This window comes from Rhinolophus sinicus, linkage group LG05 (assembly GCF_036562045.2).
Source record: "Rhinolophus sinicus isolate RSC01 linkage group LG05, ASM3656204v1, whole genome shotgun sequence".
Taxonomy (NCBI): Eukaryota; Metazoa; Chordata; class Mammalia; order Chiroptera; family Rhinolophidae; genus Rhinolophus; species Rhinolophus sinicus.
Genome location: NC_133755.1, coordinates 61,438,809 through 61,460,797, shown reverse-complemented (window position 1 = coordinate 61,460,797; position 21,989 = coordinate 61,438,809). Strand labels below are relative to the sequence as shown.

The 21,989-nt window shown below is 37.3% G+C and overlaps 1 protein-coding gene across 2 annotated transcripts in view; it reads right to left on the bottom strand.

Moving 5' to 3' along the window:
- The window catches only part of DNAH6 (dynein axonemal heavy chain 6), a 248,852-nt gene that overhangs the window by 214,379 nt on the left and 12,484 nt on the right, over positions 1-21,989 (bottom strand). For both annotated transcript variants that reach the window (XM_019756389.2, XM_074332256.1), the window contains one exon: positions 2,375-2,642. In XM_019756389.2, coding sequence (XP_019611948.2) covers positions 2,375-2,642 — 268 coding nt within the window. The remainder of the gene's footprint in view (positions 1-2,374; positions 2,643-21,989) is intronic.

Here is a 21,989-nt window from a genome sequence, read left to right as displayed (position 1 = left end):
ACCATCAAGAAAATGAAAAGACAATCCATAAAATGGGAGAAAATTCTTGCAAATCGTATATTTGATTAGAGACTTGTATTCAGAATATATAAGGAACTCATAACTTAATAGTAAAATGGGCAAATTATCTGAATTTAAAAGTGGGCAAATTATCTGAATAAACAGTTCTCCAGATAAGATATACAAATGGCCAATAAGCACATAAAAAGATATTCACTATCATTAGATATCAGGGAAATATAAATCAAAATCATAATGAGATACCACTTCACAACCAGCAGGAATGACTATAATGAAAAAGACAGATATACTGGTAATATGAAGAAACTGAAGCACTCATATGCCACTGGTGGAAATGTAAAATTGTGCAGCAGCTTTGGAAAACTGTTTTGCAGTTCCTCAAAAGGTTAAACATAGAGTTATTGAAGACCCAGCAATTCTACTCCTAGGTATAGACCCAAGAGAAATTAAAACATATGTCCAGGCAAAAACTTGTACATGAATATTCATAGCTGCATTATTCATAATATCCAGAAAGTAGAAGCAACCCAAATATCCATCAATAGATTGATAAAGAAATAAAATACATATATCCATACAATGGAATATTATTAGCCAGTTAAAAAGAAATGCTATGCTACAACATAGATGAATCTTGAAAACATTTATGCTAAGTGAAAAAAGCCACTCACATAGAAGCATGTATTGTATGGTTCCATTTATACAAAATGTACAGAGTAGGCAAATTATAGAGACAAAAAGTAGACCAGTGGTTGCCTAGAGCTGGGGTGGGAGTGAGGGAGAGTTAGGCAAAAATGGAGAGTGACTGCTAATGGGGTTTCTTTTTGGAGTGATAGATATGTTGTAAAATTTACTGTGCTAATGATTAATCAATTCTGTGAATATAGTAAAACTATTAAACAGTATACTTTAAATGGGTGAGTTGTATAGTACATGAATAATATTTCAATAAAGTTATAAAGAAATGCGGGCACAGGTGCCAATGAGGTTGGTTCCTAAAAAAAGAAAGTCACAAAAATAAAAATTTCAAAGACAGCTCCAACTTTTCCTTCAACCTATACCCCCTTCCTGGCCCCCCATATTAACCAATTATAAGACTAGTGGTAAATGTGCGGGTAATGAGAACATCTAATAGCTATTTAAGCCAACACAATGGGTCTGTTATTAAGGTCAATCTAAGATTTAAAAGATGATAACCTTTAATCTGCTGGGGCTACATTTAAAAGAAGATACTATCAAGGCCAACACACAATTGGTATGAATGGTGGACAGAGAGAATGATGATTCTCCGTACACAAAACAAGAGAACAAGCCTCAAGGATTGATAGAGGTAATTTTGGAGACAAATTCAGGAAGAACAATTTTACATACTTAATAACAAATTTATGAAATGTACAGTGCCTACAACATGGTAAAGGATGAAAAGTGGTAAAAATCTAGTAAAACAGGTTCAAATGATTGACGGATCTTTTATCAAATGAGAGGTTTAGGGGTTGAGTTTAATATCAAGAAGGAGTAAAATATTTTCCACAACTCAGAATGGGTGACCTGAGATGGTGCAGCTTACATATTTGTTTTGCAATATCTTTGTTAGCCACATTCCTTTAATGTTCCTTTATTGTATGACTGACATCTTGATAACAATCTTTCAGATGACCATATGCAAAGTGAAGGAAATGACCAGTAGAAAGTACACTTGGGGCTTCTGATTTGAAAAGGTAGGGACTCAGCATCATAGAAATAGATAACTGAGGACCCAGTATACTGCACATGACACTAATGTGATTCCAGTTCATCTCAGGGGCCAAGTAGAAAACGAATGCAAGTTGAAATTTGGTGAGTGGGTAGAGATTTTAAATATGGCCACACACCCTTTAACAGTTACTTTCCCCATAATTACCCCATCCTCCAAAGTAAATATTAAATTTTCCCTTTCTGTCTGAATCCATGATAGAGGAAAACATCTGAAACATTGGGAGGTATTGGCCCATGTAAACAAACCCCCAAATTATCTTGGAGCATAAAGTCCAGAGTGTCTCAAAGATGAGAGGAAGTAATAGGGGTTGCCAGCCCATTCTGCTCAAAAGGATATACTTTTTTGATCAACAACAAAAGGGGGTCATGAATCCAAACGTCTGAGGCTGCTTCTAATTAAAGAGAGCCTTACAACTCTCATGCGTTTGCATTTTGCAACCCTAGTTAAATGTACTAGACCGTCAGACTCTTAAATGATGACAGGATGAAAATAGTGAATTCTCTTAAAAAGATAAAATATCCCATTTCAGAGACAGTCTATATAAACACATTGCTTTCTGTGAATAATTCTTTTAAAATGTGATTAATAAATACATACATGATTAACAATGAACAAATTTTTTTGTAGAGATTTTCGACATCCATTGATTTTCTTAGAACGCACATTCTTCTTCCACACATTAAAAGCCTTCCATTTCCGGAAAAGTGAAAATATGGGAATCTTAATGAGTTCTCTGTGATATAGATATTCCTGTTCCCATCGATCAATTTCGATAAATTCAATGTTGTCATTATAAATGTGTGTTATTGCCTTTTTGCTAATAGTATAGTAGTCATTTTTATTGATGTTCTCATAATTTACAACTCTATGAACAAATAAAAAATTGGGACAAGTGAATAAAGTATTTAATATAAAATCAAGCAATGACATTAATTTTTATTTTAAAGAGATAAAACATTTCTGGAACACAAATACTTAAAATTTTTAAAATTCTGAAAAAATACTTTTAGATTAAATAAATTGCCCAAGAAAAGGAAGGGGAGTTTCTTTTAACAAGAGTTGGACTTATTATAGCTCTTTAAGTTTTCACAACCTTGGCAATATCCTTGATAATTTCAGTTACATGATTTTTACAAAAACAAATCAATTACAGTTTTCTAAAACACAATAATAGCCCTATATGAAAGCTACCTGGAAATAAATTTGTATTTATTATTAACTCTTTGTAAACTACTCAATATTAGTAGTGTATGAGAGTTTATACTACCCAGTATTGACAGAATTATGAGAAAGATCAAAGCACGAAAATATGAATTTGATAAAATTAGAATCAAGACCCAGATTAAGTTAAAAATATGTCCAATTTATCACATAAAATAATTATTGAGAAATTGTTTTTTCAAGATATCCCTCTTTCAACTGTCATCAAGAGCATTCTTTAACCTTGTGCATTACAGGAAATCGATCAAGTAAAGAAGAAAAGCAAGAATGGGATATAAACAGGAGTAGAGATAGAAGGAAAAAAGTAATGAGAATAGAAAGGGCTAATTCTCTAAAACTTCTTAAAATACAAACCTGCCTACAGGCACAAATATATTCTCTGTAATTTTAGCTTTAACACGGAAATTTGGATGCAAATTAAATATTCAATAGTAGCACAAGTATGAAATATATTATCATATAGCAAGTTATTAAAATGTATTTAGGAATTTAGGAAAATAAAATTTAGGAAGATTGTATGGTAGTTTAGAATAATAAGATAAAGGTTAAGTGAAAACAAAACTCCCAATTGCTTCTATGTTAAAACTATGCAAATATTATATGTATTAACAAAGATTACATAGAAACATTCCAGTGAAAATCAATTGTTTCCCATGTCTATGCTCTTGTTAGTCCTTAGCTCTGCATTCTGAACCTAAAGCTCATGGTCTTTAACAGCCCTCAGTCATCTGTGAAATCCCTGAGATTGTTGTATGTAAACAAATTTAGGTACATACGTATGGTACATTTTTAAGGAACTAGAACAAAATTCTCATATGCTTTGGGTCTATTAATAAAAAAATGAAGAAGTATTGGCATACATCATTTTTAGTTCTCAGTTAAAAAACAACAGCTAAGTTTAAAAATCTATTTTTAAAAAATTAAGGCATACAAGACCAGAATGAAAGCAAACCCAAACCAAGAGCTCTTCATGTAAGCACACAGGGGAAGCTGGTCCAGGTTGGGGAGGCCTGACTGTGCTGTAGGGAGGGAAGAGAGTCTCGAAGGCCTCTCTCCTACTTCAGTGCCACAATGGCAGCTTTTACTTGATTCCACTATCTGACTCTTTGTCTGTGTTCTAATGAACTCATACCAGAAATGTCTGGGAAAATGCCAGGAACTATATGTTGCTGGCAAGGTATGGAAAACATTTAAAAACGTTCTTTGACAACAGCTGAAGATATAATTAGGACATTCTTGAGATGGTTCTCTCCAAAATGTGAAATTTCAACTTGTCTCTGAAACTATAATCAACCTTAGATGTTTCATTGGCATTAGGCATCAAAACAGCCTGAAAACAAGGACAGTTCACCACCACCCTGGTGCATGTCTGGAAAATGCACTCTTTGTGGGTCGATCTACTGCTACCAAAGGCCCTTCTAGAAGGTGGCAGGTGTGATCCATGATGTTAAATTTTAAAGTACTGGTGCTCAGTGCCACTTAGAAATCCTTTTTAATTTATAGATTCCTATCTACTTAAGATCCTCATTCTCAAACCCCGAAGCCTTTTGCTCCTCTACACATCACTAGTTTGCATAGAGCCAATCCTTTTCAAAGACTGGATCACCAGTATCGATCGAAATCATCTGGGGTGATTATTAATAATCTAGATTTCTGGGTCCAACACAGAATCAGAACTCTAGAGCTAAAGAGGCTCCCTGGGTGATTCTAATATACTATAATGTCTGTGAACCACTGAACTTTATATGCAAATGAACGACAACAAAAAAGTGGTGACAAGATGGTCTCTCTCTGTACCTTCACTTGAAAATCATCGTAGTGTGTTTTTTCCTTTTGAGTATATCTCTCATGCTTTCTTCCAAATGGAGATGAAGAAGTTTCACCTCACTTTTCCCCCTAGCTTTTGGCTGCTTTTCCTCTGCATCTAAACATGTGCAGAGCCTCTTCTTAACTTACAGAGAGCTTCCCTTTAGCTTGTAGAAAGCTTTTTCTTGACCCTGCTCTCCATTTAACTTAAAATCCCATATCTTCTTCCTTCTCTTAAACTTCCTTTATAATGGTGTGTATCAGTTGCCCATATCCTCTCGATCTATTCCTTCTTCTAGTTTCCAAACAACGGTCTTATTTCCTCACTACTCTAATGAACTTATTGTCTCAGAGATGAGCAGGGACTTCCTTCAAGCCCAATCCAGTTGATAGATAGAAGGGGCAACACTGTCAAAAAAAGCTTTGCAAGAAATAAGAAGGCCTGTGCACAGATCTCCATAATCCCATTCTACTTAGACTTTCCAGTTCATTACTGAGGGGTTACTTCCCAAATATACTCCTTGGACTTCTGTGCTCTGCTCCACACACTCCACCTCAGAGCACTCATCCATTTCAAGACTTGATCCACAACTCCTATGCTAATGACTGTCTCTTCAGCCTCTCTTGGCATTTAAGATTCAGCCTCAAACTTTAGCGACCGCCTAGATATTTGCTTTGGATGTTTGTTCCATCCAGGCCTTTCTTTGAGGAAATAGCAATATAAAAAAATAGACCTTCTTTAAGATCCGAAAAAAGAACTTCATTTGTTCAAGTGCTACTATAAAATTCCTACTTTTCTGATAAAGGAGATGACTTTAGGAGTCAATCAGTTAAACAGAGATCCTTGGACAATTAACTAATCAGACTGAGATGAATGTCTTGAATAAAATTGCATTTAACCATGCTTTACTAGAAAGACATCTGTGCTGTTTGCTTGCTGTTCAATGTAGAATCAAGGAGACCCTTGTCCAATTGTTCTACTTTGGAACCTGTCTCTGTCCCTCTGAAATGAAACTTAGACTCCAAGACATATTTTCATTTCTAAAAGCATGTGTCTTATCTAAGAGAATCGTATGGAGTGAGAAAATTGCATGGCCCAATGTTGTGGTGGGTCCTAAATTGTCCTGTTGTTCATTTCAGATATAACTCAAAGTAGACGCATTGGGCTTCTACAAAATTATTTTTCCTCCTAGAATTCTTTGATTTTCCAAAACAGTAAGATGTCAACGTGACTTATTTAAATCAGCAGCTCTGTCATTACTCTTTGTAGTGACTGAAAATGCTTCTGTTCCTCTTTAAACCAGTCTACCCAGACCACAATTGCAGGAACATGGTTTGTGTCATGAGAGCCTTCACTCAAGGACTTTGAATAGCCTCCCATTGCTGGTATCATTAAATCCAAATTATTCTGCCAGGTGTTTGTGGTACTGTCCTCCTGTCTCATATTTGTTCCTTTCTGTCACACAAATCACTCTTTTAGTCAAGCTGGTTTCTTTATCATATCCATCTTAGGCTTTGTTTGAATGTATGCATATGTCTTTGTTACCCTATTTTCTCTTCCCATCTCTTTAAGTTTCTGATTTCTACAGCAAGAGAGTAATTCCTTACCTGCTTTAAGGCAGTGGCGTGAATTAGATAAGCTCATGTGGCCCTTTGTAAATTTAAGTGCTCTTATTAGTTTCATTATTATACAGTTTTGTTACGATCCGAACATACTTTTTAGATGAAAGTAACAAGCAAGTGCCTGGAAAGACATTAGCCATTTCCTGAGTTCTGCATTTATAAACCTCAATCTATTTGATGATGGTCAATATCATGATTCAATATGAGTTTAGATCTAATCTAAACTAGAGAAGAGAAATGGCTTGCTTTACTTCTGGTGTGATTAACCAGAAATGGTAAAATATTTGATGGGAAACTCCTTTTTACCTAAAAAATTAAATAAAGACATAATTAAGAAGAAACCTCCAAGTTTTTTCAATAAGAGAAGGTCTAGGGCCAATGGTTCTCAGCGTATGGCCCTTGGAACAGCAGCACGTAGGAACTGCAAATTCCTAGGCTGTACTCCAGACCTACTGAATCAGAAACTCTGGAGGTTTAACAACTTATGTTGTAACAAGTCCTTTAGGGCTTCCTGGAGAACTGCTGCCCTAAGTCCATGGCGTGCAAAGCTGGTTGAATACTGGAATCATCTGGTGTGTTTTAAAGTATTTCTCTAAAAAGCTCAGGCTCTACCAGAAACCAATTAATCTCTGGGAGAAGGCCTGGGTAATTCTAATTAGCAGCCAAGGCTGAGAACCACGGCTCCAGGTTCTACAAGATTTTGAACAAAATTAAATCATTACCTACTAAATTGTCATAGATCCAGACATAACAGGGTTGGAAATGACCTGGGAACCAACGTAATCACTTAGAAAGTAATCTGATCCAAGCCTAGTGTAGATATTTATATAGTCCTTCCTACCATCCAAGACACATAATTATTTTTCACAGAATCCTAATCATAGCCGGTATCCCACAACAAAGGTTTCCTTGGTTATACAGGACAGAAATGTGTAATTAACATTATTTAACGCACAGTTTCTTAATCTCAGCACTATTGACAGTTCGAGCCAGGTAATTCTTTGTTGTATGGGGCTGTCCCATGCACTGTTGGCAGTTTAGCGGCACCATTCTCTCCAGTTATGATAACCAAAAATCTCTCCAGACATCTCCAAATGTCTCCTGGGGAACAAAACTCTCCCAGGTTGAGAGCCAGTAATTTAATTTAATGTTTCTCAAATCTACATGATCACAGAACAATTTTTTTTTTTTTTACCATCTACCTATTAATATCACTTAGATCTAATATTCCTCAACACACACATTGAGAAACACTGAAGTAGAGGAGACCCTGTGTCCTCTTTCTTGGCTTTCTATGGACTCTAATGATGTTTAGGATTTGGGGAGGGCTCTGCCATACATTCTGACACCCATTAAATTCTAATATCTTTAAAATTGACATTGCACAGAATTCATTAAATCACAGAATTGAAATCTGGGAGTATTGGACATTGTTCTGGATTTCCTATCTGTAAATCACAAAACAATATCACATAGCAAAGTCCTTCATGTATCTGTGCATCACTTTTCTCATCTTTCAACTAGAGAATGACTTTATTTTTAAATTGATGGGATGACATTGGTTAATAAGCTTATAAAAGTTTCAAGTGTACGGGTCTATAACACATCATCGGTATATTGCATTGTGTGCTCATCCCCCAAAGTCTAGTCTCCTACCGTGACCATATATTTGACCCTACCCATCTTCCCTTCTGGTAACTACCATATTGTTGTCTGTGTCTATGAATTTTTGAAATTTGTTTTGTTTATTCATTTGTTGTTTTCTGTTTTATATCTCACATTTGAGTGAAATTATATGGTTCTTGTCCTTTTCCATCTGACTTATTTCGCTTCACATTATACTCTCAAGATCCATCCATGTTGTTGCAAATGGCAGTATTTCATCTTTTCTTATGGCTGAGTAGTATTCCATTGTATGTATATATGTACCACATCTTCTTTATCCTCCAATCATCCATCAAAGAACACTTAGGTTGTTTCCATGACTTGGCTACCATGAATAATGTTGCAGTGAACATAGGGGTACAGATATCTTGATGCATAAATGTTTTCAAATTTTGGGGGTAGATACCCAGAAAAGGGATTTCTGGGTCATATGAGTAGCTCTAGTCTTAATTTTTTAAGGAAGCCTCCATACTGTTTTCCATAGTGGCTGCACCAATTTACATTCCCACCAGCAGTGTATGAGGATTTCTTTTTCTTCACAGCCTCTCCAACACTTATTATTTGTCTCGATGATAGCCATTCTAACAGGTGTGAGGTGGTCGTGCATTGTTGTTTTGATTTGCATTTCCCTAATAGCCAGTGAAGTTGAGCATTTTTTTCTTATATCTGATGGCCACGTTTATGTCTTCTTGGGAGAAGTGTCTGTTCTGGTTCTCTGCCCATTTTTTAATTAGATTGTTTTTTTTGTTGTTGTTGTTGAGTTGTATGAGTTCTTTATACATTTTATATTAGTACCCTAACAAAGGTGTTTGCAAATATCTTCTCCCATTCAGTTTAATTTTTCAATTACAGTTGACATTCAATATTATTTTATATTAATTTCAGGTGTACATCATAGTGGTTAGACATTTATATAATTTAAGCAGTGATCCTCCTGACTAGTATCCACCTGGCACTATACATAATTATTACCATGTTATTGACTATATTCCCTATGCTTTACTCTACATCCCCATGACTATTTTGTAGCTACCAATTTGTACTTCTTAATGCCTTCACCTTTCTCACCCTGTCTGCAAACCCCCGCTCATCTATCACCTATAAATCTAGTACCCATATGACATCATATATAGTTATTACAATATTATTAACTATATTCCTTATGCTATACCCTACATCTCCATGACTACTTTGTAACAACCAATTTGTACAATCCTGTCCCCCTTTTCACCCATTCTCAACCCCCTCCCATATGGCAATCATCAAAATGTTCTCTGTATCTATGAGTTTGTTTCTGTTTTGTTTGTTTATTTTCTTCTTTAGATTCCACATATAAGCGAAATCAGATTGCATCTGTCTTTCACTGTCTGACATACTTCACTCAGCACAATACCCTTCAGGTCCATCCATGCCACCGCAGGTGGCGGGAACCCATTTCCTTCCCTGGCCAATATTCCATTGTATATACGTACCACTTCCTCTTTATCCATTCATCCTTCGACAGACAACCAGGCAGCCTCCACATCTTGGCCATTGTAAACAATGCTGCAATTAACATATGGATGCACACATCCCATTGAAGTAGCGTTTTGGGTGTCTTTGGATAATTACCCAGAAGTGGGATTACTGTGTCCTTCTTTGTCACTTTGTTTTAAAGTCTATTTTGTCTGGTATAACTATTGCTTCCCCAGCTTTTGGTTTCTTTGTTTCCATTTTCATGAAATATCTTTTTCTTCTAAGATTCTCTTTGTCTTTAACCTTTGGCATTTTAATTATGTGTCTTGGTGTGGGCCTTTTTGTGTTCATCTTGTTTGGGACGCTCTTATGCTTCCTGGGCTTGTATATCTATTTCTTTCTTCATGTTAGGGAAGTTTTCAGTCATTATTTCTTCAAATAGGTTTTCAATACCTTGCGCTCTCTCTCTCTCTCCTCTTTCTGGTACCCCTATGATGCAAATCTTGGTACACTTGATGTTGTCCCAGAGGCCCCTTAAAGCCTCCTCATTTTTTTGGATTTGTTGTTCTTTTTGCAGTTCTGATTGGGTGTTTTTTGCTACCTTACCCTCTAAATCGCTGATTCGATCCTCTGCTTCATTTAATCTACTGTTGATTCCCTCTAATGTACTCATATTCTTCATTTCAGTTCTTATAGTCTTTATTTCTGATTGGTTCTTTTTTATGTTATTTTATCTCCATTTTTATGTTTCCTATCTCCATTTTTATGTTTTGAACTCTGCGTCTGGTAGTTTGCTTGTTTCCATTTTGTTTAGTTATTTTTCTGGAGCTTCGTTCTGTTCTTTTATTTGGGAAGTGTTTCTTTGTCTCCTCATTTTGGCTACCTCCCTGTATTTGTTTCTATATAAGGTTGCTATGCCCTGCAGTCTTAGTAGAGTGGCGATATATAGTAGGTGTCCAATGGGACCCAGTGGTGTAGTCTCCCTGGTCATGAGAGTCGGGTGCTCCATGTGTGTCCCTTGTGTGTGTTGTGTGTGCACTCCTGTTGTAGTTGAGACCTGATTGCTGTTTGCACATCAATGGTAGGGAATGACCCACAGGCTAATTGGTTGTTAGGACTGGCTGTGAGTACAGTGGAGGAGCTGTTGTGCAGGGGCTGACCCTACAGAGCAGGTTCACTTTAGCAGGGCTCTGGTGCCTGCCCAATGTGTCCTTTGGGTGTGTCATCGTTGTAGGTGGCTGGGTGATGCTCCAGCTGGGTCTAAAGCTGGCCACCAGGTGTGGCAGGTCTGGGGCAGCCCCACCACAGGCCAAGTTTGGCCTCAGGCTGTGCCCTGCCCTGGGCCATCTGACATGAGCCACAAAGCAATCTACCTATGGCCACCACCCAAACTGTGCTTGGAGGTGCCTCAAGAGGCCAAGCCATGAACTGAGACTGGCTGTTGCCAGTGCCAGGCTCAGGGCTGCTCAGCCAGAGGTACCAGATAAGCCGAAGCTAAATGCTGCTTGTTTGGGTTTTGTAAATCTTTGAGCGATTTTAGGAAAGTTCACAGCATGAGCCAAGGAAGGCTGTTTATACGGAAAAACCACTGGAAGTGGCTATGGTGTGCCTGAAAGTTGGGTGAAGTGTGGTTTTAGGGGATCACTAGGGTGGGGCAGATGAAACATGATAGCCAGTGTTATGGAGACTTGGATATGGCATGTGCCTGAGTCTGCATTCATCTGCACACAGGAAGGGGGGAGGGCTCAACAAAGAAACAAAGGCTTCTGCCAGCTCCTCCTTCTGGGAGAAAGCTGCCCCTCTAGTCCTCACCTGAAGCCGGACAATTCAGTTCCTCCCCATTATGTCTGTGGTGCCTTTTGCCTTTTGAACTGCTGTCCCAGCACTGGAGCTCAGAGCAAGTGAGTCCATCAGCAGGTAAGTCTGTGCATAGGCGCTTTAAGAGGAGCACCTGCGACTTCAGCTGCTCTCCAGATCACTCAGCCACAATCTCTGCTGATTTTCACAGCAAGAAGTTATGGGGGCTTTTCTCTGTGGCACTGAAACCCTGGGCTGAGGAGGGGCTAGGACCCCTTGCTCCTCAGGGGGGACCTCTGCAGTTGAGATAGCCCTCCTGATTTTAATGGTCACACTTGGGTGTGGGACCAGCCCATTCCACATCTCTGCCCCTCCTATCAGTCTCGAGGTGGTGGTTTTTTCTATATGTCCTTAGTTGTGAGGTTTTGGTTCACTAGACTTCAGGTGATTCTCAGTGATGGTTGTTCTGTGGTTTGGTTGTAATTGATACAGTCAGATTTTTCTTGTTTCTTGATAGAGATTTCCTGTAATGATATAAACTTCCCTCGTATTACCACTTTTGCTGTATCCCCCAAATTTTGGTATGTTGTATTGTCATTCTCATTTGTCTCTCTGTATCTTTTGATCTCTTCTTTTATTTCTTCTTTGACCAGTTGTTTAGTAGCATGTTGTTTAATCTCCACATATTTGTGGTTTTTCCCATTTTTTTTCAGTTGATTTCCAATTTCTAAGCATTGTAGTCAGTGAATATGCTTGGTATGATTTCAGTCTTCTTAAATTTGTAGAGGCTAGTTTTGTGTCCCAACATATGGTCTATCCGTGAGAAAGTTACATGTGCACTAGAGAAGTTCTGGGAAGTAAAGCTCTGTAAATGTCAATTATGTCCATTTGGTCTAATGTGTCATCTAAAGCTGATATTTCCTTATTGATTTTCTATTTGGATGATCTATCCATTGCTCTTAACTAGGTATTTAGGTCCTCTACTATAACTGTGTTTATGTCAGTTTCTTCCTTTAGTTCTGTTAGTAGTTGCTTTATATATTTTGGTCATCCCATGTTGAGTGCACATACATTAATAAGTGTTATGTCTTCTTGATGTATTGCCTCCTTTATCATTATAAAATGACCATCTTTGTCTCTTGTTACCTTGTTATTTTGAAATCTATATTGTCAGATATAAGTATGAACACACACACTTTTCTCTGGATGCCATTTGCTGGGAGTATCATTTTCCAATCCTTCACTTAAAGACTATGTTTGTTCTTGCATCTGAGATGTATCTCCTGAAGGCAGCATATGTTTTGAGTATTGTTTTTCGATCCGTTCTGATACTCTTTGCCTTTTAATTGGTGAGTTCAGTCCACCTACATTTAGTGTGATTATTGATACATGAGGATTTCCTATAGCCATTTTATGTTTTGTTTTCTGGTAGTTCTGTGTCTCCATTGTTTCTTTTTCTTTGTGTTTCTATCTGGTATTTTAGTTCAGTGGAATTCTATGTTTTTTTTTGTATTTCCTCTTTTTTTATGTTATGTGTTTCATTTCCAGATTTTTTTGGTGTATATTAGGTTTATGTAAAAGAAAGTTTCATCTATACAGCAGTCCTTTTTTTTAACTGATTGCATCTTATCTCCATTCATCTGTGCAAGTTCAGTTCTTTCCTCTACTCCCTTATTGTTTCTGTTGTCACAAATTGTCCCTTTTTGTGCTGTGAGTTCATCATCAAGTTGTAGTAGCTATTATCTTCTTTCTAAAAATGTTTTTAACCTCTATTAATCTTTACATTATATTTAAGTGTTTAATGGTCTATTTTGAACAAGGGTTGCAACTTCCTGCTTCTGTCTGCCTGTTGGTCATCTTACTCATAGTTTTGCATCCTTTTGCCTTTTAATTTCAGGTAGAAGAGACCTTTCAGTATTTCTCCTAATGTAAGTCTTGGGGTGGTAAATTCCCTCAGCTTCTGTATGTCTGGAAAAGCCTTTATTTCTCCTTCATATCTAAAGGATAACTTGCTGGATCTATTCTTCTTGGCTGGTGATTTCTCTCTTTCAATTATTTTAATATTTGAGTCCACCCTCTCCCGGCTTGTAGGATTTCTACTGAAAAATCCAATGATTACATAATGAGATTTTCATTATAAGTTAACGTCTTCTTTTCCATGGCTGCCTTGAGAGTTCTAGCTTGGTTGTTAAATTTTGACAGTTTTAATACAATGTGCCTTGGAGAAGGGCTTTTTGGATTAATATAATTAGGTGTTCTATTAGTTTCTTGGATTCAAAGATCCAGTTCTTTTCATAAGTTTGGAAAATCTCATTGATTATTTGTTTGACTAGGTTTGCTGTTCCCTTCTCCCTCTCTTCTTCTGGTATACCCATTATTCTTATATTGTTCTTTCTAATGGAGTCAGATAGTTTTCATACAGTTCTCTCATTTATTTTTTTACTCTCAATTCTCTCTCTTCTTCCACCTGAATCATTCCTAGATTTCTATCTTCTATGTCACTAATTCTTTCCTCCATATGGCCTGTTCTCTTTCCTAAGCTTGCTCATTCATCTCATTAATTGAGTTCTTCAGCTCCAGAATTTCTGCTTGGTTCTTTTTTATATCTTTTCAATCTCTTTGGTGAAGTACTTCTTTTGTTTGTTGATTCTGTTTTTGAGTTCATTGAATTGTTTTTCTGAGTTTTCTCGTATCTCATTTATTTTTTTCAGAACTGCAATCTTGTCATTTAGATAACATTCTTCCATGTCTTTGAATTTACATTCTGGAGATTTTCATTTTCGTTCTGAATTCCCTTGTTACGTTGGTTATTCATTGTGCTTTATGGATTATTTCTCACTTGCGAATTTGTGGGAATAAAATTTACTTTTTAAAAAGTATTCAGTACTTCATTGTTTCTCAAGTTGATAAGTAGAGGTCTTTCTTTCGTTTTCCAGTAGGTGTCGCTGAAGCACAAGTTTTATTTTAACTGCACTTTTGGGTCTTCTGGGATTTCTGTGGAGTGGTGTCACTGTATTCCCTGAGGAGGTGGGCGACCCCTTTATGATGGGGTCACCTTGGTCTCAGGGTGCCACTCCGGTGGATTGGAAGTGGCAAGCTATGAGTCTCCTGGTCTGTATATTCCCTGTGCCACCTTTCTGTAGCCAGAAGCCACTGGCACTACTGCTCTGAGTTGACCCAGTTGCCTCTACCAGGCTGCTGCCCATAGGTAAGGGATGGGTGAGGGTGGGTGGGTTCCTGTGTCTGTGGTTCTGCTTGTCCTCGTGGGTTTAGATGCAATGCACACAGACCACTTAGCCTGGAAAGTTTTCTTTTCAGCCCTTTTGCAATCTGCTGAGTGAGGATTTTACTGCTCTGCAGGCCATAAGGAATGGGGTGGGTGCGTCCCCACATTTGCAGAATTCTTTTTCCAGTGCTGGTGGGCTGTAGTACGCTGCGACTTTTTGCACTGCTACTCTGCCCCTGACCGTGGGCCCAGCCTCCATGTGTGCCAGCCATCTGGGCCAACTAGAAATCTCTGCTTATCGGTTTGCCCAGTGGGGGTCACATCCAGACCCTTCACTGCCATCACTTCCACTGGGGCTGCTGCAAGCATAGGATTGTGCATGGCTTCTGTCTCTGTCCTTCTCCCTCCCCATCTCATCTTCACTGTTCGCTCAGCTATGCCCACCTTCAGATGTCTCAATGTGCGATGTCTTAGACGTATTTTGTGTTGAGCAGGGAATCCTTTATTGAATTATAGGTGTCCAACTTGTTGTAACTACAAGGGGAGAGGCCTGGAGGTCTTCCAACGCCACCATGCTGCTGACATCCAAGAATGTCTTTCTAATGGGGCTCTTTGGAGGATGAAATACATCAATGTACAGATAACATTCAGCACAAACATTAGCAGAGTGTGTGACACAAATGGCAGGAGTAGTTGTCATTATGAGGATGTGTACACTAGGCACAGTGCCTGAGAGCTTGGGTTCCAAAAAGTCTAACCACCTGGGTTTGAATCCCAGCCCCACAATTTGCTAGTTATATGAACTTGGTCAAGTTACTTAATTCTGTCTCAGTTTCATCGTTTGTAAAATGGATACATAAATAGCTTATAAAGTTCCTTTGAGGATCAAGTGAGTTAATATATAAAGAGAATTGGGAACAATGTTTGGAATACAACGGGAGTTGGTGTTTGTATTATCATGTTTCCGTTCTCACCCATTACCAAGACTTGATCCCCCACTATAGCCTTATGGAAGCACCCACAGTTCTTTACCAATGTGAGCAAGTTTATAGTTCAATGACCAAAACGGAAAAATAGCAAAATATGGACATATATAATGAAAATAATAGTGAGATGAGAGTTTCCATAGATATGGAAAAAAGTCCCGTTTCTTAGGGAGGGAATTGTCAGCCACCAGCAGCAGCTCCTTTCACAGGAGCGTGAGAAAGAAATACTTAAATATTGCCGTAAGAGGGGTCTTCTCAGTCTGAGCTAAATGTTCGAACTCGTAAGACTTTCATAGATGATATATGGCATGCCTCTACTTAGAAGGCCATAGTATAGGAATTACTTCTCACCATTAGGGCAGCATCACACTTTCCTTTTCTGCGGGACTCCTTGCAGTAATCTAATAACCACGTAAGAGCTATCCTCTTTCTACGTGACATCTCAGATGCAAGGAGATGAGACCCACATCGGTGGCTGTGGAAACCACCCTGGCTTAAAAGCCATATTACCCACAGGAGTCAGTATCTCTTACAATAACTCTATAAGCATAGATTTGAGTGTTTTCTGGGCAAGAGACATGCCCAGAAAAATACTTGCTGCACTATGGGAAGTCCAAAGCTATGGCTCCCCATCAAGGAATTTATAATTCGTTTTTAATTTTTAACAATGCAAATATAATTTACCAATTAGGGGGCATTTTTATCATAAGCAATGTTGCCTAGAAACAATTGACATTCTATTCTTATTAGGTTACCAGGGAAACAGAGCTTCAGAGTTAACCAAAGTTCAGATTCTCACGCAGAGAAAATTGTTCCATTAATCCCCTAGAGCAATGACTAAATTTGCATTTTCTAACACATGCATACAATGATAACATTTTATAAGGCACAGTGGTAAAGACATTAATTACAATTTCTTTATATTATAAGAAAAATAAAACACAAGTTACTCAGGGAAATATTCAATATTGAATTTGGGATAAAACTTCCAAATAAAGACTAGCTCATAAGCAACCACAGCTATAACCATAACTTTTTTGAAGTAGCAATAATTTGAACGGAATGGTTTGTTCAAATTCTTGATAGTCACCACTGCTGAGAAACTTTGTTTATAGAAGTAAGAGATAGCAAAGAGTAGAAAATGGTTTACTGCTTTTGTTTCTCATGGATGAAAACTTCCTTTTCCATTAATCAAAATTTAAATAACTTGTTCTCTTGAAATTATGCACCCACAATACCACCATTCTTTAATTCTAACAGCTTTGTCTTTTCTTCTTTTGATAAATACAGTGTTGAAATTTCTTGTGATAATGCAAATTGATTTAAAATCCAATGAAACGTTTCCATATCAAGTATTTCAGAAACAATGGGGAAGCTTTGTCAAACACAGTCGGATGTTACCATTTGACCTAATAATTTTTCTTTAAGTTTAAATCTATAACAATGACTGCAAATCACTAGAGAACCATTTTAAATATCACTTTTCCAAAGTTGAAATCGTGCTTTGAATTCTTAGTCTTTGTTAATATGTTTGAGTATATTTTCAGGTAGCTCTTGTAATTTTTTAATTAAGTTCATTGAGGTGCTCAAATGTCATTAAGTAGCTCCGTAGTGAAACCAAGAACTATCCTTCATTGAATCTGAAAACTCATATCATTTGCAAAATGTTTTTCAATTCTTGACAAAATTCTTCTTTGGATCACTAATGCACTTAAGCATAGAACAACAAAAAGTGGTGTTCTGCTTGCATTTCTTTGTAGAAAGCTAAAACAGAAGTTTATGTGGTTGCTTGGATTTTATTAGAGTCAATGTTGATAATATTGTTTATTTAGAAATTTATAACTACAGAGAAACATTTATGTATTGGAGTCCTTTTGTGAATATATTATGTATTATTTGAACCTCAGGATTATCAGAATAAACTGTAGATGGAATATACATTTTTCAGAAGTATTTCCATAATACCTCATTTGCTTTGAATATTTCATCCCCAGCAGCCTTTTTATTTTCCTCCTCAGAACGAAATTCTTCCAAAGATTTCACTTCAGGGATTCTAAACAGTGCTGTTATCTAGTAGATATTAACGTCTATAGATTCATCAATATTCAATAAAACTTTTTTTTTCAATAAGACTTTAAGAATGTTCTAGGTTATGGTTATCTTTGTCATCTGATATGCTGGTCTAGTCGTATTATTGATTGTTTTCCTTTGATTTTCTGGTTCCAAACAGAATAATACAATTTCTAAATAGGATGACAAAATTGCAATTCTGTCATAGTAAGTCATTCTGACATTAGATATTAATTGTGTGTTCTTGTACTCTAAGCTTCTTGAGCTTCTTGATTAGATAATAATCTAAAAAGAGAATTTGGTTTCATGTTTTGTTCTTGCACATGCCTTAAAAAGTTCAAACCCAGGCCGGCCCACAGGCTCAGGTGGTTGGAGCGCCATGCTCCTAATGCCGAGGTCGCAGGTTGGGTTCCCACATGGGCCAGTGAGCTGTGCCCTCTATAGCTAAGATTGTGAACAATGGCTCTCCCTAGAGCTGGGCTGCCCTGAGCAGCCAGAGGTTGGTGTGAGCTGCTATGGGCTGCTGTGAGCAGCCGACCATGACTGGCGTCCAACTGCCTCAGCCCCGGGGAGCGCAAGGCTCCTAATACCAGCATGGGCTGGGAGCTGTGTCCCTACACAACTTGACTGAGAAACAACGGCTTGAACCGGAGTGGGTGGGGGGAGACGGAAGAAGGGGGAAAAAAAAGTCAAACCCTTTTCTGGGTATGGTTTGATAAGGTGCTGATATAGCTTGCTTGGCACTACTGATTCATTTGATAACATTTCATACAAAATGAGATATTTAGGCGAAAGGACAAGAATATTACTGTGGTTCACAAATCTCAATTTGAGATAATTTTAATTATATTGCCTCATTTCCAATCTTTTCTTTTACCACTGTGTTTATCTTATACCCTATTTCTATTTTCTCTCTGAGCATATCTTCCCATAGGTGACTCAGTAATAGTATGACATATCTTTGTTTTACTTTATTTTTTCTTAATCAGAAAGACAGGTTATTGTGCTAGGTATGGAAATTACGGAAAATGTTTCCATTGGATCCCCCACGTTTGGTGGGGAGTGAAAACATTCTTCGATAGCAAACTCTCAGTCTCGTGCGGGTCTCATGAACATCACCAAGTTCCTCTTGACAGGCAGTGGAGCACAGACATTAAGAGCAACGCTTCAGATGCAGACTGTCACTTACTTATTGTACTCATTGCACATACTTATTGTACAATGTCAGGCAAATTACTTACCAAATGTGTGCCTCATCTGTAAAATAGAGATAATAATTGTATCTCTCTTATAGTATTATTGTGAGGATTAAATGATTTACTATATATAAATACTTTGCGTAGAATGCAGTAAACACCAATAAGTCCTCATCTTTTATGACATAAAAATGTGATGATTCGCTTTGGAATCTTCTCACCCAGTGGGTATATAACCCAACTGTCTAGCCAACAGCCTTCCCTTGTACCGTATAGCTGCCCCTCAGTTACAATCACTCTTCTTCAAGGTCTGGGTCCTAAAAAAATAGAATTATTTTGTCTTGACCAGTCTTATTCTCTGTTCTTCATGCTGTTTGTGATTTCCCTAGTTCCTGACGCTTTGCCTAGTTTCTCCTCATTTGCCCCAGACCTGAACAGAGTCACCATTATGTTGCTTTACTGGACAAAATAATCTTCAGCATATAGTTTTGTATTTACCAGGTTGATATTCCATCATATTAGATATCTCCTTGAAGCTTATTCTTGACAAAATTGTTATGTCTAACACATACACTTACATTAATTCTTCAGAATAAACTTGATAAATGGAACTATCTTCTCACTTAGAGGCACTGTAGTAGATATAAATATTATGGAACTGCACATTTAATGTATTTTACTACACTTGAAAAGTATGTGAAGATATTATATTTAATCACATTACTTTTAAAAGTAGTTTTGTATAACATGTCCTCATCTCGTTGAACCAATATTTACTACTTTTAACTTCTAATTTAGCTGCTTCCAGTTATGTAGCATCCAAATCATTGTATTTACTCACAAGGTTTATAATAATTGGAGTTCAGGCTAGAGAGGTAATTTAGCATCAACCCTAAAACATGATACCAAACTGTGATTCCAACACTGTCCTCTTAAATGGGACCTGGCATATTACTACCAAGCATCATTACTATCAGTTCAAACATAAAACATCTACTCAGTTCCCCTAATAGAAGTGCTCAGTAGTCTAGAAATACAATAATTCCCCTAATTGTGCAAAAGTACATTTTCCAGTCTCATCTTCAATACAGACATAACTCAGAGATACTGTGAGTTTAGTTCCAGACCAGCACAATAAAACAACTATTCCAATAAAGGGAGTCACACAGATTATTTGGTTTCCCAGTGTATAGAAAAGTTATATTGCGGTTTATTAAGTGTGCAACAGCATTATGTCTAAAAAACAATGTATGTACCTTCATTAAAAAATACTTTATTGTTAGAAAATGCTAATCATCATCAGAACCTTTAGCAAGTCATAATCGTTATGCTGATGGAGTGGAGGTCTTATCTTAAGTTTGTAAAAAATGAAATATCTGTGAAGCGCAATAAAGTGGAGCACAGTAAAACGAGGTAGCTCTGTACTTCATCTTGTGCTGGTAAATAGATGAAAATCAATTTTATATTTGGCAAAATTTGACTATTCTTGTAATGGGGAATGAATATCGAATGGCATTCCTTAATATCTGGGTTATTGGATGATTTTTTTTTTTAAAAAAAGAAAGCTATGAAGACACTTCACATATCAATCAAGAAGTGTGTTTTAAAAAGTCATAAAATAAACAATTTTTCCAATAGTTCCCATTTAAGTTCTATAACCTCCTCTCCAAAAACTTACGAATAACTAGAAAAAGATGTAGTAAGGTATTGGTGGAATGATAATATTATTAAAGGGTTGTTTTTTTTTTTTTTTTACATTGAAGGGCTTTAAATTCCATTATATGTTAATTTTCCCATCTTAAAAAAAAAAAAAAGCAATTTCTCTCATCTTAAAAAAACAACAACACACACACACAAAATCCAAAACTCATTCTGACCCCACATTTTCATTTACCACCCAATTTCTTTTATATCTTTGGCATTCCAAAACGAATACATCTAAACCCAAACTCCTATTCTTCCCCTGAGGAATCTTTCATCCAATCTTTTGTATCTCAGTTAATAGCAACTCTACCCTTCCTCTTGCTCAGGTAAATGGATCATTAAAATCATCCTGGACTCTATTTGGTTGTCAGCCTTGCACACAGTCCACACAAACATCCTGTTGGCTTGACCTTCAAATTATTTCCACAATTTGACTCACTTCTCACCACTACCACCTTGTCCATCTCTCATCTGAGCAATTACAGCGCTTCTAATTGGTCTTCCTGCTTCAACTCTTGCTCCCCCAAAGTCTATTCTCTATACAGCAGCCAGAATGGTCCTTTCCAAATGTAAATCAGATCGTCACGCTTCTCTGCTTGAAATCTTTCCTTGGTTCTCAGAGTAAAAGCTAATGGTCGGCAAGGCCCTTCCTGATCTGTTATCTTGCTCTCATTCACTCTACTGTAGTCACATTAGCCTCCTCTTCACGTCCTGCACATGCCAGGAATGCTCTCGCCTTGGGATATTTGTAGTCACTTTCCTGCTGTCTGGAATGCTCTTATTCACTGTACCCCCCACCACATAATTCACTCCTTCTTCTTCAAGTCTTTGTTCAAACGCCAGCTTCTCAATGAGGCCCATCCTGACCACCTTGGTTAATTCACAATCACTTCCCCAGAGCTCCCAATCTCCTTTGCTTGAACTCTATTTTCCCCATGATATTAATCACCTCCTAGCATTCTATATAATGTACTCATGTCTCGTGCTTATTATTGTCTCCCTCTGCTAAAATGTAAGCTACATGAGGGCAGTGATTTTGATCCGGATGGTTCGCTAACGTAGCTCTAGCACCTAGAAGAGTTACTGCTGCAGAGTGGGTACTCAACACATTTTCCTGAATAATTGGACTTTCATAAGCATCTCGGTTCTTTCTACAAATTATTTCTCACTCCTGTTAAGTTCTTTTGGATTTACAATAAATCCATTATTCTAAAATTTGATTAAAATGTTTTTCTTCTCCCCCACTTCTCCCCAGTAGGAGAGCTAGCCCCAGTGCTGTCTGACTCAATCAAAACTACAGTGCAGTGTAAGAGAGAACTGGAGAATTCCTGGAAGGTCTTTTTTATCTTCCTACAACAGAGAATCAGGAAGGTAGTTCAAAGAATTTGGTGGAAAAGCTGAACTACTCTCACATTCAAGGAAAGACTATCTCAACAACTGCTGTTAGTCGAAATAACATGTAA